General features: G+C 38.0%; 1 protein-coding gene across 1 annotated transcript in view; it reads left to right on the top strand.

The window, feature by feature from the left end:
* Window positions 1–1,811: 1,811 nt before the first annotated feature.
* The window catches only part of LOC140172729 (uncharacterized), a 40,606-nt gene continuing 22,703 nt past the window's right edge, over window positions 1,812–19,714 (top strand). Inside the window, exons 1-16 of the mRNA XM_072195862.1 lie at window positions 1,812–2,407; window positions 2,858–2,971; window positions 3,473–3,529; window positions 4,465–4,845; window positions 6,265–6,576; window positions 7,074–7,292; window positions 9,210–9,437; window positions 11,766–12,011; window positions 14,307–14,492; window positions 14,911–15,025; window positions 15,491–15,611; window positions 16,124–16,409; window positions 16,970–17,278; window positions 17,417–17,604; window positions 18,074–18,245; window positions 18,582–18,737. Of these exons, the coding sequence (XP_072051963.1) occupies window positions 1,849–2,407; window positions 2,858–2,971; window positions 3,473–3,529; window positions 4,465–4,845; window positions 6,265–6,576; window positions 7,074–7,292; window positions 9,210–9,437; window positions 11,766–12,011; window positions 14,307–14,492; window positions 14,911–15,025; window positions 15,491–15,611; window positions 16,124–16,409; window positions 16,970–17,278; window positions 17,417–17,604; window positions 18,074–18,245; window positions 18,582–18,737 (3,649 nt within the window). The 5' untranslated portion in view covers window positions 1,812–1,848. The remainder of the gene's footprint in view (window positions 2,408–2,857; window positions 2,972–3,472; window positions 3,530–4,464; window positions 4,846–6,264; window positions 6,577–7,073; window positions 7,293–9,209; window positions 9,438–11,765; window positions 12,012–14,306; window positions 14,493–14,910; window positions 15,026–15,490; window positions 15,612–16,123; window positions 16,410–16,969; window positions 17,279–17,416; window positions 17,605–18,073; window positions 18,246–18,581; window positions 18,738–19,714) is intronic.

Genomic DNA, 19,714 nt, shown 5'->3' on the forward strand with positions numbered 1-19,714 from the left:
TAGTTATTCTAAAATGTGTTTTGTATGTGTCCACTCATTATATAAATAACGCAATTAATGGCAAAGTTTTTAAACTACATTTTCATGAACTCTATTACAGCTGAACCTTCAACAACAACTCCGGAAGCTCCATTTACAACACAGTCAACAACCGACGACAACCGTGCCTACAGCGTCAATTCTGACGACATCAAGTTCTGACTAGTCTAAAAACAAGGTAACCAATTCGAAGTTGTCCAATGTCTTTAAAAGGAAAATCGTTGAAGCATTGGACAAACTGCGCTTATATATCATGTATACTATGTCATTGACACAAGTTTTGAAGTTTGATCGATAGTGTCATATTATATTTCATAAATTGCACATTTTCTTGCGTATATGGCGCGGCTCATTGTGGCTATTGGTGTAAATTCTATATCAATATTTTCCATAAATTCAATTACAGCCGAAGCTCCATTTACAACACAGTCAACAACCATGACAACAGCCTTACTACTACACTCTAAATTTCAAGGATTTAAAATAAATCCCAAGGGACTGTGATTAGGGACCAATCAAGTGTTAGATTTAAAATTAAATCTTTACGATTTAAAATAAATCTTTAAGATTTAAAATTCAAATCTATAAGATTAATTTTAAATCTAAAATTGATTGGTCCCTAACTACAGTCTTAAGGATTTATTTTTAAATCCTTGTAATTTAGAGTGTACGTATATTCTGATAACAACGCAACCGACCATCACGGTCCCGACCCGGGTCCCGACAACTCGACCGACAACAGCGCAGCCAATTACAACAATGACCACAACACGCCCAACTACAACACTGAACCAGCAACCCCACAACAGAGATGAAAACCACTGTGTTCGTTGGTCTTAATTTGACAACAGCATTTCGTCAGCCTACTACGATAATTGCCTACGTCATTTTTTTTTGGGAACAAAATATGGTTCAAACATGCATTTAAACATATTTATTTGCACAAGAACAAATGATAATGATACAAATTAAATGGAACAATCCGAAATAATTAGGGTGATTACGTAACTGATGCATGTTTGAACCACATTTTGTTCTCAAAATTACAAAAATATCTTAGGCAATTATATAGTAGGGTGACGATTTGTGGGTAAGAGATAAATTGATTCTACTTTTGTTATTATAGAGTTATTAAATGTATTTTAATCTGTAATTAATGTCATCGACACAAGTTTTATCCATCATTTCACATTATTTCTAGTTATTTTAAAATGTGTTTTGTGGGTGTCCGCTCATTATATCAATAACGCAATTTATGGCAAATTATTTAACTTACTTTTTCACAAACTCTACTGTGCCTATAACGTCTATTCTGACGACATCAGGTTCTAATTATTGGCCGGGAAGAAATTATGTCACCGTGAGGAAAGTCGTTGAAGGATTATATAGACCTACCACATAAGCATTAATGCCATCGACACGAGTTTTATCCATCATGTTATATTACTTCTCATTGTTTCCATGTGTGTTTTGTATGTCGGCTCATTATTTCAATTGCACAATTATGGTACAATCTATATTAATATAATGTAAATGTTATTAAAGAGTTATTAAAGAGTTACTGTCATTAATATCATCGACACAAGTTTTATTCATCAAAAAGTGTGTTTTGTGTGTATGTGTCCGCATATTTATGGCAAATTATTTATCCTACTTTTTCACCAACTCTAATACAGCCGAACCTTTAACAACAACACCGGAAGCTCCAACTACAACAGGGCCAACAACATCTTTACCGATGACAACTGTGCTTACAACGCCTATTCTGATGACATCAGGTTCTGACTATTGTAAATACGTATAGTTACCATGCGGACGAAGTTGTCCAATGTCATCGGGAGGAAATGTCATCGACACGAGTTTTATCCATCATTTGTCATAATATTTCACATTGTTTCTGAGTGTGTTTTGTATATATTATATCGGCTCATTCAATTACGCAATTATGGTAAATTCTATATTAATGTATTCACAAATTCTGTTTCAGCGGAAACTCCAATTCCAACACAGCCAACAACAGCCTTACCGACGACAGTGGCGCCTACAACGACTATTCCGACAACAACGCAACCGACCACCACGGTCCCGACAACTCTACCGACCACAGCACAGCCAACTACAACAATAACCACAACACAACCAACTACAACAATGACCACAACACAACCAACTACAACAGTGACCACAACACAACCAACTACAACAATGACCACAACACAACCAACTACAATAATGACCACAACACAACCAACTACAACAATGACCACAACACAGCCAACCACAACCATCACAACCACTGAGCCCACTACAACAAAGATAACCACTACCTTACCAACCACCACCGTCGATCCTAATGTAACAATTGCGGGTAAGAGAGAATTAATTCTTGTTTTTGTCAAAAGACTAGGGGTTTCTGTTTAAGTAACTCTCTTCACGCGGGTGTCAAGTTTCATTTTTGAAATTCAAAAATTTTAGAATTGTAAATTGTCATGACCATATTTGGAATTAGCATGAATAATGCATTAAAATGAGTACAAACAAGTGTAGTATTGGTTCAGTGGTTCTTAAGATAGCTCTTGATATTTTGTGAAAATATCTCAAAACTTGAACTTTATATGTTGAAGCCTATGACCGGCTTTAAGATGGTCTGGTAGACAGGCTACTTCGATAAAACAAAGCAAATGGATGAGAAAAAGAGAGGGAGACAGCAGAGGAAAGAGATATACAGATAAAAAGCGTAAAGCCTTCTTCTTTTCCGCACACAAATTCACTTTCATTGATCGTTTTGTGACGTTTTGATGTTTTTTCTCCTTATCAGATATTAACGAATGTGATTCGAATCCGTGTGCATCCGGAGCAACGTGTATCGATAGACCTTATCATTATATTTGCAATTGTCCGTTTGGATTCGATGGTGTTCACTGTGAAAATGGTAATACAACTCCACCGAGAACTTCAGAGATACATGTATACTCATTTATAGGAACACCACACACTTTTCGATCAAATTTTCATTTTGTTATTCTTTGCTAAAAATCATTACATAATATTAGTAACAACTGTAAAGGAGGTTTCTGATCATATGATGATCATTTTCAGCCGAAATGATAGTGTTATGAAAACTCTAAATTTTACTGTAAGTAAAACACTCTAGGCTGCTTAGATAGCCTCATTCCAATGGCATACTCCAATAACCTCAATTAAACAACCATAGTGCAAAATTTGACCACAAGTTTCAGAATATGAGTTTTTGTACCCAAATTTTCAAAGGTCATTCAATGCATGTACAAATGTATCGGGGTTAAAGAACTGTGTCCTGATAGATGAGCATGTTGTAGTTACGTGTGTTGAACTTTACAGCTATACAGCACTTGACACGGTATTTCGTAATACAATAATCAGCAAATGCGAATAACTATGTTCTCTGTTCCAGAACTGTATCCAACTTTCGACTATTCAACTTTACGAAATATTGAGCTTGAAGAATTGGGTAAGTATGTCAAACGCTAGGTTATGCTCCTGACAATGTTTTGGATTTTGGCTTAAGGAATTGAATTTTGACAAAAACTTTTTATATCTTATTCTGTGTGAAATTTACTGTATTGTAGTACTTGAATGAAAAAGTAAAATACACGAAAGAATCTCATGATTTGATCAATGGAAGAATCAGCAGAGAACAGTGTAGCCCAGCGGTTAATGTATTTGATCCTGGTGTAAGAGGTTCCCGGTTCAAATCCCGGTGGAGGCAATATCAAAATACATTATCCGCTCTCTATATTACTGCATCTGAATTGAGGGGCAGGTGCAATGGAGAACAATAGACCCTTCAGTACGTTGGTATGGAATCTTTGGGGGAGCGCGTTTGCGCAGTAGTTGTTCCCTCGCCTTACGCCACTGAGTCCCGGGTTCAAGCCCAGGCACTACACAAGGACTGTGTGTGCACTTAGTTTATTCCGATTCATGCTCGCTCTCGCAGGTTTTCTCCAGGATCTCCCGTTTTCCTCCTGCTTTCAATATCTATGAAAAACTTGAAAGTGCATAAATTACAATTAAAGAAATATCCCTACAAAGACCACAATTAATTGTGGGATAGGCTTTTACGACGGGAATTCATAACAATTAGTGGGGTTTTAGCGGGTTCGTCGTCGGACAAGTTTAGAACTGTCAAGCTTATGTCAGAGGTAGCTCTGACTTCTTCAGGACAAAGTACCTAAGAATGAGACATGTAGACCGCCCCTTGCCTACTGATGGCTCTGAAAAGAGCCGTTCACTACAGAAACCTGCTAAAGCCCACTAACCACAATTAATGTTAAAATGGACTGCGTAAAAGAAACAGAAATAATTTGATCGTCATATTAGCTAACGATATTGCAATAATATTAATATTAATAATATTTGTAAATGCAAAATTTTGTTTTAATTCAGATTCCGATTTAATCCATCATCCATATTACCAAGTAGCACAAATGTACAATCCGGTCTCTCCATTAAGCCCACTTAATATCCTAAAACACAGCACAGTAGAAACGGTTATTGGCCGCCTAGACAAAGGCGAATACTACCAACTAACTGGAACGCGCTCTTGGATTGACCCCACAGCGGCATACACCGGAAGCAGTCCGTTGCAGATAAAAGAAGCAGTTAATGAGCGAAGTAATGGATTTACGTTGTCTTTCTGGATGTATTTAGACAAAACAGCACGTGCCGTTACTCCTTCCACATTATATAATTCAGGCAGAGCGTACGATAGTAATAAAGTCAGCGTGTCAATATCTCTAACGGCATCAAAAGTACTGACGTTTAAAGGTAAGTTTGTTTTTTTATAGTATTTTTTAAAGAGCACAAAAGTTACATCGAGAATGCAAATAGAGTATGAAAATTGAAGTTCAAAATTCAAGCCAGACATAAACTCATATCTTCATTCTCGTAAATAATTACCATGTTATTACAGTGTGGTCTTTGTAGATGACGATCTTGGAACATGTCGATTGGGGTCTTGTATTTCAATATTCAAGAGTTTGTGGCTAATAAGGTTTAGTCATTTTTATAGTTGTAGAAGAAGGAAAGTAAGTTGATAAATAATAGCAGATTTAACCCACTGTGAAATGTTTGTCAAACAAATCCAGGCTACCGAGCGATCATGTATATCACACTAAAGATGAGGTACAGCTAGATGATTGACCGGCAGCCTAGATTTGTTGGAAAAACGTCCCACGATTGGTTGAATCTGTTATAACACGATTGGGTTCATGAAGACTGCATTATTTTGGGTGGTTTTAGTTTATATATACCGAGTAGCGAAGCCTTAATTATACTCGCCTCGCGATCTACGCTTGCTGCTGATATTGAATACAAGGACTTGAATAGAAGGCATAATAGGTGATAACGAATTAATAGTTAAAACGAGTGAATGAGTGACTAACATGAAAAGATATGAAAGGACAAACGTGTATCTAAGTTCCTCATGAATATAAAACTAAACAGATGTAGTAATTATAAAATATTCTCATAACTTTCTGAAAAACATTAATGCAAAAGGCAATGAACTACAATGTCCTATGAGTATAAGTTGACCCTATCGGTAGCAATATACTAGTTCCATAATAGACCATCCACGTCGAAACGCTCGTAAAGTCGGCCCCTGGTCAAGTTTGTTTTCTTCCGTGTTTAGAAAATATATACCATAAGCTTTACAATGATATATCATTTGACTTCAAACGATATCCAGAAGCGGAGTTAAGGCATGTTAAACTTTGCTCCTTCAGCAAAAGAGTACATTATTTTGGTGCTTCATTATTTCTCTTTTTCCACATCGCTGGTATTACATATCAAATAGTCATAATTGGCGGTCACTTCAAATCATCCCCAAGTCAACGAGGTTCAGGAATGTCCTCTCATTGTTGATTGTTGGTTAACCCACCACTTGAACAGAATTTAGCCAAAGCAAACAAAGACTAGAGCAATTTACTTAACTCTATACATAAGTATAAGCTTATTTTCCTCTTCAACAATAGGATTAAAGATTGTCGTTGACTGACACTAAAATGAGACACGTGTAGGACAATTATTAGGTGCATATGAATACAACCTTTATAATGCTTATTTTGCACTGTAACTCGAAATACAATTTGCCGACTTTACGAGCGGTTTGATATGGACGGTCACATATAGGGTATACATGTTTGAATAATTCAATCAAAACTTTCTCATAATTTGTTTTATTAGTTAACGATGGCACAAACATCGCACAACTGAAAGTAATAAATGCTGAGATACCATATAACGAATGGGCACATTTTGTACTGACTTGGCGAGCTGATCTTGGATCCAATGGTTACATTAATGGTGAAATCATCACAAGACGCAGTAGCAGTACAGCTTCTGGACAAAGTTCTAATAACAATCCATGGAAGGTTACTCTGGGTACCAATGATAGGTACGGTAGCCTTGCTATGGCACCTCTCACCATATCAGATTTTGTGGCATGGCCGAGGTATTTGTATCCATTTGAATTTCATCACATTATCGGGATGACAGGTAGGTGTGCTGAGGCTTTGCCACATGCCTGTACGTAACGCTCTATAATCAACTTTAGGTTTTTTTAATTGATAAGTTTCGAAAAATTATTTCTCAATAATTATGTTTATGTTGAATACAAAGTACCAAATTAAACAACTTTAAACTAAGTTAACCATCACTAAGCAACTCCTGGAAAAAACTTTGTGGTAACTTTCTTAGGTAACAACAATACTGTCATCTGTTGGTCATTCCTTGAATACTCAGTAAATTAAATATCGTTAACACTGGTTATCCTTGGATGCAAAAAAAAAAGCCGGATGCCTTTAATACGTTGTCGCTGAGTAGAATTAACCGACAGGAGACTCTGTGTTGAACGATTGCAAGTACCGCTAGTGATAGCGCCAAATAGAACAATTATTGTTTTCCTATAAGAATATGTTGTTAATAAAATTGATTGCAAATTGACAACTACCGATTTTTACCCAAAACACCTGTCCATTTGTTTTTATAATCAGACAGCGAGTATTCAAATTTGCGTGAAGCCTATCGTTACTGGACATCAGATGCCTTCTTACGTCGAGACCAGCAGGTGTTGCTGAAATACCATCCATCCATAGCATCCACTAAGAATATGTCCATACCAGATGATCAGCCTCTCCAGGTTGTTCCTGGTATGGATGGCAAGGGTAATGCGCTATTTATTGATGGATCATCTGGACATTGGTTGCATCTGGGTAAGTACGTCTTATCAAGATATGAGACTGCTATCTGCAAGTAATGACGGGTATCAGCACTTTTCCTATTTCTTCCCTTTTTCTTCCTTTTCAATTGCTTTAAATTCTTTCTTCATAAGAAACCATAATAGTGCTCCATTATAGTCCTACATTCGGAACTCAAGATCAGTATCTTCCGAACAGTTTGCCTCTGAACATTGGTGTATGGCTGTGAAACATGGTTTTCTGTCACAGAAACTGGAGGACTACATTAACCGCTATGCCACCATCTGCTACAGAATAATACCCGGGATCAGTCACCATGTTAGAGTATCCAATGTGACTGTGTACCAGATGACCAATCAGCAGCCACTCTCACACCTCTTTCAACAACGCCAGGTGAAATGGCTCGGGAACATTCTGCGGATAAGCTATCAATATCTATATTCTCTATATAACCAGGCAACAGGAAGCAAGGAAGACAGACATTACTGTGGACCCATTCCATGTCAACTCCAGGGATGTGCACCGCAGCACCTCTTCAATTTTTTTTCTTTTTCTGTGTGGTGGTAGATATTGATAAGAAAGTAAAATTCCATTTACAACTTTGAAAAGTATGTATTCTGGGGTACTTACTTGAGTAGAATTCAAATCTGGCATCAGAAAACTTGTAAGTCCTTTACTTTAAAAGATATAGGGCCCTCAAAATGCAACTTCGTCCATTCAGGACCAACTTTGGGGGGTCAAAACTCCAAAAGTAAAAATAATTTTACTGTACATTTTTTTGCCAGTCAGAGCCATTTGGTAGGACATTACTCTTATTTAATATTGAGCCTATTAGAATACTTTTAGCTGAGATATTACCCATGCAAAACCCCAATTGTACATTTTTTGTACATTTTGACCCCCTGAAAACCAAAATTTGAAGATTCATACTTTCTGATTTCGTTTTCCCGTGACATCAATTTGAATTCTCCAGGGGTTGTACAGCGTAAAAATTTTGATTTCGCATGTATAATGACAACTTATGTACAACTCTATGGAGAATGCAAAACTTTACTGATGTGTTGGGCCATCGAGTCCCAAATTCAATATCTGGCATCAGAAATGTTGTCCAAGTCCATATTTCAACATACCTATTGATGGTGGATCAAAATGCCTGACATTGGTTTTCAGGGGGTCAAAACTGTACAAAAATGTACAATTACATTTTTTGCCATGGGTAATATCTCAGCTAAAAATATTCTAATAGGCTCAATATTGGCCTAAGAGTAATGTCCTACCAAAGGGCTCTGACTAGCAAAAAAACCCCCAATGGACAGTAAAATTATTTTTACTTTTGGAGTTTTGACCCCCAAAGTTGGTCCTGGATGGACGAAGTTGCATTTTGAGGGCCCTATATCTTTTAAAGTAAAGGAGTTACAAGTTTTCTGATGCCAGATTTGAATTCTACACAAATAAGTACCCCAGGATACATACTTTTCAAAGTTGTAAATGGTTCCCTTTATACATTTATGGACCTCCAAACATCGTCTTTCGCGTTGCGACATTTTTTTACGCTGACCCTCTAAATTTCAAATTGATGCCACGGGAAAACGAAATGGAGTATGAAGCTCAAATTTTCGGGATTTTACTTTCTCATCAATATCTACCACCACACAGAAAAAGAAAAAAATTGAAGAGGTGCTGCGGTGCACATCCCTGGAGTTGACATGGAATGGGCCTGTGCCACCCGTACATCGCAAACTTAATCAACAGGGCTATTACTTTTTTCCCAGCTGAGATCAGAAATACAGCACAGGAGGAAGCTTGTGACAGACTCCTTCGCAGCCGACCAATGATAATGATGATGATGATGATGAGTGCGAGTGTTTTTAAACGTATTATTTAAGGAAATTTTATTTATTTATTGTTGTTGTTTTTTCAATCTGTTGTCAGGTGTTGAAGAGAATTACTGTCTTAGCAATCCACAATTATGTACAAATGGAGCCACGGTGACAATAATATGTAAACTCGTAAGACCCGCAGATGAGGAATACCATTTTGTATTTAGCTCAGGAGCGCAATCGACGCGAGGATTCGCACTTTACCAACGCGAGCGTAAACTAGGCGCAATTGTTGCTGACGGTGATAACAAATGGCAATCGGAGGTTGCAGCACCACTGGGTAAGAAAGAGTACAATTTATAAACTAATACACTACGCAAAAAAAGTTTCTTTATGGTTAGGAAATTTACTCACTATTAAAATCTAGCGACAAATTTTTTACGTTTTCTAAATAATCGCATGCGGGTGATTGTCCTACGCATTTTGACACCTCGATCACTATTCTACGACACTTCTTAGAAAAGATATGAATGTTTAAGGAACACGAGGTCGAAAAATGAAAATTGCAAAAAGGCCTATTCAATTTTTCAGCATAAAAGACCACAAAAAACAACAAACATGCAGATAACATTTTTTTTTAATTTGTGAGCACATTTCAGGCATCATACTGCCGCTTCCAACTTCACTTGAGATTAATCTCTTTCTTTACCAGTCTTTCAATACTTTATGTGTCCACCGTTGGCTTCCCTTACAGCAGCCACGTGGCGTTTCATGCTCCTAATAAGGCGTCGAATGTTACCTTGCTCAACCCCATTCCACTCGTTGATAACGATGCGACGCAATCCCACCAGAGTTGCATCTGCCTTTATCTTCTTGTTGAATCGTCTCTTGTGCTGATCCCAAAGGTTCTCCAAGGGGTTAAGATCAGGGCTTCTGGAGGGCCACTCAAGTGTCTCAATTCCTTCTGCTTCCAAGAATGCAGCTGTAATCATGACCTGTTTTGAATCCATTTTCCAAACCCATCTCTCAAAACGTAAATGTCTTAGTACCCACTCACCTTTGTCTTTGATCATTCATCTGCACAATATGCAAAGGATTATATAACATGCATCAATTAAAAAGCTTTAAATTAAAAATTGAAAAGGCGGGAATAATGACACCGTCTTGGATCAGTGAATCAGCTCTAAAACCATTGAATAGGCTTCTTTGCAATTTTCATTTTTCGACCTCGTGTTACATAAACATTCATATCTTTTCTCAGGAGTGTCGTAGGGTAGAGATTGCGGTTTCAAAATGCGCAGGATAATCTTCCGCATGCGATTATTTAGCAAAATGTACAAAATTGGTCGCTAGATTTTAATAGTGGTTAAATTTCCTAACCATAAAGAAACTTTGTTTGCGTAGTTTATACTTACCTAAATATATGGCAATAAAAGCAGAACCTTTGTCATACGTTTAATATCACATAATAGAGAGATTGCGATTTCCAAACGTAGGTATCGGACGTATGTTGATCTATTCAAAACCACTCTCCTGTATCGAAGCGAGGTCACGTATTTAGCCAGTTTTGAAGATTTTCCACGTGCGAAATCAACGTAGATACATCTTTGAAAATGTATAATATTTGTCCATTAAACAATATGTTAAAGACGGTCAAGGATAACGAACATACGAAGGAAAGTCTAATTATTATCATGATCCTTTTTGTTTGTAACAAATCATGCAGCGATGTGTTATAAATTGAATAAATTTATACGCGATATCCATGCGTATAAAAATGCCATTGCAATTTCACCTTTTTGATTCCAAAGTGGAATATACTGATTTTACCTCATGTCGAAGTTCATGCAACGCGCCCAATTTTCAGGACGAAAAGTCTCATTGTGAAAGTAAAGTCATGATATATGGATGGAGTGATCCTTAATCTACCAAAATATATGTTTTTGGTCAACCATAATATTTGGGGAGCACAGAAATACAATTAAGTTTAAGCAGCATGTTAACCTTGGTTTTAGTCAAAATCAAAAGTGTGCTGTTTAAATTAGACAGAGACTCGGTAGCCTGCGATAACCATTATTTTTCAATCACTATGCCCTCTTTTGACCTAGTTCAGATATTATAGAAGCTTATAGTCTTTGTTCCAGGCGCCTTGTTCTCCTTCGTGACGAATGAGCACAATCTAGTTTGGAACCGAGACTAGCAATATTTAACACCGTATTAACGTACTTAAAAACGTACGATATGTTGGAGTTGCAATAATATAAATAAATAAAATTCACACAGCGCATTTTCCAGAGGATTCAAAGCGCTGTAATTTCGCTGCAACTGCAATGTCTAGAATCTTGCATCAACTAGGCCGCGGTTGCAGCCGAACCCGGCGCAAACCTAACCGCACTTAAATCGTAACATCCACCAATTAAAGAAAGAAGTTTTGATAACTAAACAACTAATCACCAATTTTGAAAGCATGAGGAAACCGGAGATTCCGGAGAAAACATGCGAGAGCGAGCATGATCGGAATAAACCAAATGCACGTACAGTCCGTGTGCACGGCCGGCCGGGGCTTGAACCCGAGAACTTAGTGGTGTAAGGTGAGGGAATAACCGCTGCGCCAACTCGCTCTCCCTAAAGGCTTACATATGTACGGTTTGCTATTTGTTGTTTTTAGATTGGGCTCATATTTCCATCTCGTGGCATAAAGATAAAGGTCTAAACTTCTACATAAACGGTAATCTGGAAGGCGCCGATTGGGCAGGTGTGAGGAAGATTCGAAGCACTGACTCCGATACCAGGATTATCATTGGAAGGAGGAATGACTTCATGGGCGGTTACAGCGATGTTTATTTCGAAGAGTTAGCACTAAGAGAGCGATTTGTTGAGCCATGGGAAGCTAGAGAGGTTTTCAAAATCTATGGTAGGTATTGACAAAATTGTGTCACGTTAAAGTTCTTCAGCAGGGATGTTTTGTGTAGGAATGGTAAAAGAATTGAAATGACCGAGCTAATCATTCTACGATTATTAGATTACACATAGTCATTTTACAACAAGAGGAAGCTAATGGCTCATCGACAAAAAAGCGTTTATCCATTAGCTGTTGTATGGGTGTTCCTGGTGATTCAGCATGTGCCATCTTCAAGCTATCCATGTGTGTCGAGGAAGTTCGACATTGGATGCTTTGTAATATGCTCAAGTTAAATGACTCCAAAACCGAGTTTTTCATTGCTGCCCCTCCACACAATATGCCCAGTCTCTCCAACATCAATATAAAGATCGGTGATGCTGAAGTAATTCCATCTGCTACCATCAGGAATCTGGGAGTTGTTTTTGATGCTACGATGAACATGTCTAACCATATAACATCTATTTGTAAAACAGTTAACTTTCTCTTGTGGAACTTGTCCAGAATTCGTAGGTTTGTCACCGAAGATGCATCCAGTAATGCCATGCGGGCACTAGTGTTATCCAAGATTGATTATGCCAACGCCCTTCTGTCTGGATGTAGAAGCAAAGACGTTGCTCGCTTACAAAGACTACAAAACCGTGCTGCCCGCATTATCTTCCAAGTTCCACGCCGTCACTCATCTTCACCTCTTTTAAATTCGTTACACTGGCTTCCAATAGACAAGAGAATTTGCTTCAAAGTGCTACTCTACATTTACAAGACATTGAACGATCTGGCACCACCCTACCTCTCTGATTGTCTGACCATCCGTGTTCCAACTAGGGAAGGCCTTCGTTCAAATCAAGATCTTACGCGCCTTATCATTCCTAAGACAAACAGACTGATAGGCGATGGATCGTTCAGTGTCTTTGGACCCAGTATCTGGAACAATCTTCCTTCATCCATTAGGTCATCTCCCACAGTTACTACTTTCAAACGCCTGAAAACCCATCTTTTCAACCATTGCTGATTTTGTGTTGTTTCTTTTGCATATTTTTGTTTTCTTGTAGTATTTAGTTGTAGGGTAAGTTTTCTGTAAAGTGCAATGATCATTTCTTTGAAATTGCGCTATATACAGCCTGTCTCAAAAAAAAAAGTGCAAGTGAAAAGCGCCCTCTGTGGCAATTAGAAAATACCATTGTGACATAATGCTTACATCAACGTCAAGGGCATAGTCGTAGCTCTCAAATACCGTTTAGTCTGTTAAATTTGCTTGTTTTAATCTCGAGATATGCTTACTTAACAACAAAAGGATAAAATCACAATTGTGCCACTTTTACTAGGGAAGAGGGTTGTACATGTAAATCAACGATAGCATCAAGTTTATCAAGAGTTCCTTCGTGAAATCAAAAGAATGCATCAATTACACAACAATAAAAAATTGTTTTTAATGGTTTATCATGATAAAGGTATAATGATTCTCTTTTTCCACTTACGACAAATTAAACGATAAATAAATATTTCACATTCTGCTGTAAAATTAAATACATGTGCATGTCAATGATTTTACCATGGTAAATACTGTTCTCTTTGTCATTCAAGACATATAAAAAGACAAACAAATATTGCACACTTATAGGTTAATGAACTTTGACAAGTTCATGAAATTTGACAAATTAATGAAATTAGATAAAATAATGCACGCGCGCTGCACGAGCCCCGAAGGGGGAGTGCATTAGACGGATCATTAGACGGATCATTGATTTACATGTACAGCCCTATTCCCTAGTAAAAGTGGCACAATTGTGATTTTACCCTTTCATTGTTAACTAAACATATCTCGAGATTAAAAAGAGCAAATTGAACAGAACAAACGGTATTCGAGAGCTAAGACTGTGCCCTTGACTTTGATGTAAGCATCATGTCACAACGGTATTTACTAATTGCCAAAGAGGGCGCTTTTCACTTGCACAATTTTTTGAGACAGGCTGTAAATGCCGTTGTATGTATGTATATATGTATGTATGTTCGTGCTGCATGTATTCACTCATAGCAACAATCCCAGTGCTGGGATTAACATGGATTAAACATCCCATAGTCATGAGTCATAGGCAGTACAACATGCCATAGGGATGCCGCTGCAGGATGTTGAACACCTGACCGAATAGAGATTGCAGTGGAGGAGGATAACTCAGAAGAGGTGGAAGGGCTGGGCTACACTGGGCTGCAGTATTAAAAGTCAAAGCAAGTCACATGGTCCAAGCAATAATAAAGCATCATGAATGACAATATAAAGATTTTTAAATTGTTCTTCTTTATTTTTATTAGGAAACTCAATCTATGACGCATGTGCCTACTACTGGAATTACAAACTCCTTGTGAGCAGTTCATTTAAAATGATGACTGACAAAGAAACGTTTGACGATGGAAATTATATTGGACCTCGAGGAGAGATAGCTACAGAAAATCCGCCAGTTGTTCGCCTCACGCATCCTAACGCTTACATAAATTTAGGTAGGTTGTAGTTGTAGGTTATAGGGCCTGATCGTACCTTTTAGTGCAACCCGTTGATACCGTACAATGTAATCTGTCGATTCCATACAACACGACCCGTCGGCAGATCGTACAATAACAGAGAAGAGCACTCTGATGATTAAAAGAAATTATCATATCGCATTGATGAGAATTGCTTGACAAATGCATGAAGGTCATATTTTGTAATTTTATTTTTAAGTATTTAAAAAAAATCATGTATCTTTGAGTCGTCGGTAGGAAATACTGTATCGGCAATATACCAATACACAAACTTGGCTTCAAATATTATGAAAGTTGTATGGTCACAATAAGATAAAACGTCTATTGCGGTGATCAAGTTTCTTTTATTAGCAATTACTTAATAATTCCAAGCACGAATTTGCTTTACTTCTTGTAGGTAACTTTGGCGGTGAATGTATTACTGAAACTGATCTATGCGTAGACGGATTGTCCGTTTCCTTCTGGTTGAAGATCTCACACCAAGTTTTCTCACAACGAGAGTATCTGTTTTCGTAAGTATTGGTCTATCTTGTTGAAACGCCATGTAGTCGCCAATTTCATATATTGGCAACGTACTAAATACCCACTTATTAGACCAAACGCCTTGCTTGTATAATCCTCGGCGAGGCGCGTGGAAGGGTCCTGTGGGTCCTTTTCATTTATGTGAGATGTCTGGCTTATGAGATAGTAACCCATCCAACCTTTTAGTCGTTTCAGTAGGCTTTTGTAGTTTGTCTTGGGTAATTTTGGTGCCTTGTTAAAACATGTATATTAATGTCACCACGTGGAATTAAAGCGTTTTCCAAGGTAAATTATGTCATGTTGCGTATTTATCCGTTTAAAGCATCGTTAACGCTGACGGCTTTTTCTAAGTCACCAAGAACCGTTGAAGGATTAAGCAAAAAGTCATTGAAAAAATAAAGATTTGAAAGCCTGAACTCATCTGCATTTTGAATTATAATCTATTTTGATCACAGATCTGGAGCAGAATCGTCTCCGTACTACGCTACCGGACTGTCTGTTTACCTAGAAAGCTTATCTATATACGTAAAAGTCATTACCACCTATGCGCAATGGACAATGAGTACCTCACTTGACGTAAGAAACAATTCTAGAAATTGCGTGGTTGTGATTTCTTACCCCAATGCCTAATTCTACGTGTACGTCAGGTTAAACAATAGAAAATTAGTATCAGTAAACGTTGGCGTAAGAAATCGCAACCTCCCAAATATTACACTCGAATCTGATGTTGTTCCATGCTCCAATCTCCCGAATATTGCAATCGAATCTGATGTCGTCCCTTCCTTCAGTCTCCCGAATATTACAATCGAATCTGATGTCGTCCCTTCCTCCTGCCTCATAATTATTCATAACTGGGGCCTCCAGATTCAAGATCTTTAAAGCTCAACGCCCATCATTTCGTGACCCCGGTGTATTCTTTTGTTTACTTGATTAGATAACCTAAACTAAATTTTGCCGATAAATTTGATTTCTTTTATTTTATTTTTAAATAAGTAAAGCAGAAGTTTTATATTAAATATAAGAAATACGTTTAAAAAGAACCCTTCGACCTACGTTTACACTAAATTTATACATTATGTTATTGTCAGTATATACCAAATAATGAATGGGCTAACATCGGCGTTAGCTGGGATTCTTCCGATAATTCTTCGTCATCAATCCAAGCCTGGATCAACGGCGTCAAACCTACACATACAATCAGAAACTTTGAAGCGTTTTCGTCCAATGGTCCTTGGCAAGACGCCGCCACCGACGTGATCATTGGAAGACATAATTACGAGGAATCGGGTTATGGTGGTTTCAGTATTCATAGCTTGGCAATATGGGAGAGTCCTACAACAGACAGAAGAGCTAGCAGGCTACTGGGACTATCTGGTTAGTATGAAGATATTATCTTGCCACTAATAGGAAATGAGTTTTGAGTTCATTGCCTGGGGGTTCATTGGTGAAAATAAGCTACTCCTTGTTGGTAAAAGCACTATAAAGCAGGTGCATATTGTTTGTTATTTTGTTTAAGGGGGAATTAAAAACGATTCAAATTATTTTCGAGAAGTTGGGATTGGAATCAAACTTTAACTCTCTCTACGCGGGTGTCAACTGCAGACGACAAATTAAAAAAATTTCAAAAATTTCAAAAATTTCAGAATTTTGCATTACCATATTTGGAATCAGCATGAAAAATGCAAGAAAATGAGTACAAACAAGCCTACTATTGGTTCAGTGGTTCTTTAGATAGCTCTTAATATTTTGAGAAAGTATCTCAAAACTTGGATTTTTTATGTTGAAGGCTATGGCTAGCGCGCAGAGCATTAAGCAACATTATATAATGGGTCGGCAACGCATGAGAGAGGGTCAATGTGACGTAGTCATATCATTGCCGGTGTGGTGAAATAATCGAAGTTAAAACAATTTGAATTTTCATTTCACACAAATAGACCCAGAACTCCAATGCTATGCTGATGCCACCTTTTGTTGGATGTTTGAGTATCCCACCATGCTACGACAACTACATTACCCTAGCCCAACTGGAACGCATATCACAACCAGCCGTAATTTACGTGGTAAGGCTATCTGTACAGACGGCATAGATGGGTACGTTGTACTAGGTAACTACACGGGACAATGCCCAAGTAATCCCGAGTTATGCCCAAATGGTTTTGCACTCGCTATGTGGATGATGTTGTATAGTTTGCCGCAAGATGTTGAGTTTGGTTATGTCGCCAGTCTTGGAGCTGAAAAAGAAGGTACGTGTTTACCTTATTAGATATGTAAGAAGCTATTAGATGCAATAAAAATATTGCCAAAGATTCTAGAAGTGTACATAGACGAATATAGGGCATCAACACACATTTGTTTTGAAACGCGAAATTGTTTTCCCTCAGATGAAATTGGCCTAGTTGTAACTCAAACCTCACAAGGACTTGAAGTGACAGTGGCTGACGATGATACGATGTGGCAAGGATCGGCAACCGATAAAATCAAATACGGTAGCTGGATATATTTTGCTATTGTATGGTCTAGCCGCACTGGTTTACAACTAAGTATTGATGGCGAATCCGTCGGAATTCTGGTAAGAATAACTCCCCTTCTTCCTTACTTTCGTGCAAGTCTAAGCATATTTTGAAACCGTTAAAATTAAAAACGATAAAGATAATGCATCAATAAGTTCCAGAACAAACACAAACCATTTACATCATGCTCAGAGCACGTACATATTATATTACTGGAGAGGCTTTGCAAACAGTGTGCGAAGCATTGCAGTCGCCGGATCACGGACTCTGCAGTGCTAGGGATCTTGATCGTATGTGTAGATATAGCTCTAGGTTATTCAACTCAGGAGTTAACAACACTTTAGAATAAAGGATTGCATTGTCAACAGATCCTTTCCCGTGGACCAGAACAAGTTCAATATTGTAGTGCCCTCATAGATGTATAAATACAATGGAAGGGGTAACAGGTAAATAAATGAATACGACTTCCATTTCGTGACCATATCAACTTACTATTTTGTATATTACTCTTTTCTGTCTGAAATAAAGCTGAAGCGAATTGCAACATTAAGGCCCAAGGAAGATTACACAGGCCTTCGACTCGGAGGCTCTGGAGGTGATACTGGTGGTTTTGTGAAGGCATGCTTTGATGATGTTGCCTTGTATATACCTGATGAAAACGAGGAGCTACCTACTATGGACAGTCTTACTGGGACCGAAGGTGAGTCGACGATAACATGTTTTTAACCTTTGATGTTTAAAATTCCAAATTGTTTTATTTTAACCGTTATTGTAGAATACCACATGACAGATGACCCGCAGTCAGTTCCGAAATCCGATGACCAGCGTTAATTGAAGACCGAATTAAAGAGACAAGTTTGCGTATGACGTCAGGGCAAATGTGCGGCCTGATTGGTTGTTGACCTGCGCAGTGCAGCATTTTTGGTCTGGTTGTCAGGACGTCATATGCAAACTAGTCTTTGTATCTCTGTCTTAAATAATAGTCTTTAAGAATATTGATATAAAACCAAGACAATTATGTATCCTTAACTTACAGCATCAAGTTATAATGCTGCTGATGAATACTACGACGTGACGGATCCTAATGGGCCAGTAGAAGGCGTAAATACTGAAAGTACCATCGATCGAACACATCAAGAAAACGGGGCTGCTGACACATCAACTGAATCAGGTCTTGGCTACTTGAATCTAGGTAACTTGTATAGCTTTAGGGTAGGCGTCAACCTTTTCAGTGGCACTCAGACCTCACTGGAATTAAACAAAGAAACAATTAATACCAAACCGACCTTAATTGAACGCCAAAAAAGCCCAGTTTTGCGCGCATGTGTCTCGGTAGCCACTTTCAGCCGGTAAAATTAAAATTTGTTTCCCTCACAGAAATATTGCACATCATTCAACTACTATGGTCCCTTGTTACCACAATCCCCTGGGCCGGGCCCAACAAGGGGTTTTTTAGTCAAGTCCTTAAGAATTTAGAATGTAGAAGGTAAACAAGAGTACCTGAGAAAAAACTGCGAGGGCGGTCATTGGTCATCAACCATACTCACCTCGAGGAATCGAACCTGGACCGCAGTGATGAGAGGCGTGTGCTACGACCACACACCAAACCGTTCGATGTGTTTGCCATCTTAATCTCCAAATGGAGTTCAAAGTTGGCGACTTATCAACGTACTCGTGCTACTTTTCCGTCAGAAATGTTTTTGCAACTTGCAAATATATTATTACGCCCATCCCATCATTAATTTCCACATCAAAACAAAGAGATCCAATCAATACATTGGTAGAAATTACATTAATGGTGTACTTGATTCGAGTCCAACTCCACACTGCCCTATCTTTGTTGTCACCTACGATAAGTTACGATCAGTCGAAATTGCTCATCATACATTCACTGTTATCATTCATTACATGTGGATTATGGAGTTCAGTACAATATTATGGTCTTCACGTTTAATATGGTAATCAACCAATGGTGTGTAACACTACGCTGATGATTTTATTACTGTAGGTTCTTTTGATAGTGATGTGCTAGTGACCCTAATGGTATAAGCACTACGCTGATGTTTTTTTAAATTTTTTTATCAACCAACCCACCCAAGATTTTTTATTCGTCACAAAAAAGATAATTGTAGATCGACCCTTACCCGGTGGTAGGACCGGTCAACAAAG

The sequence above is a fragment of the Amphiura filiformis genome, chromosome 16 (genome assembly GCF_039555335.1).
Source record: "Amphiura filiformis chromosome 16, Afil_fr2py, whole genome shotgun sequence".
Lineage (NCBI taxonomy): Eukaryota > Metazoa > Echinodermata > Ophiuroidea > Amphilepidida > Amphiuridae > Amphiura > Amphiura filiformis.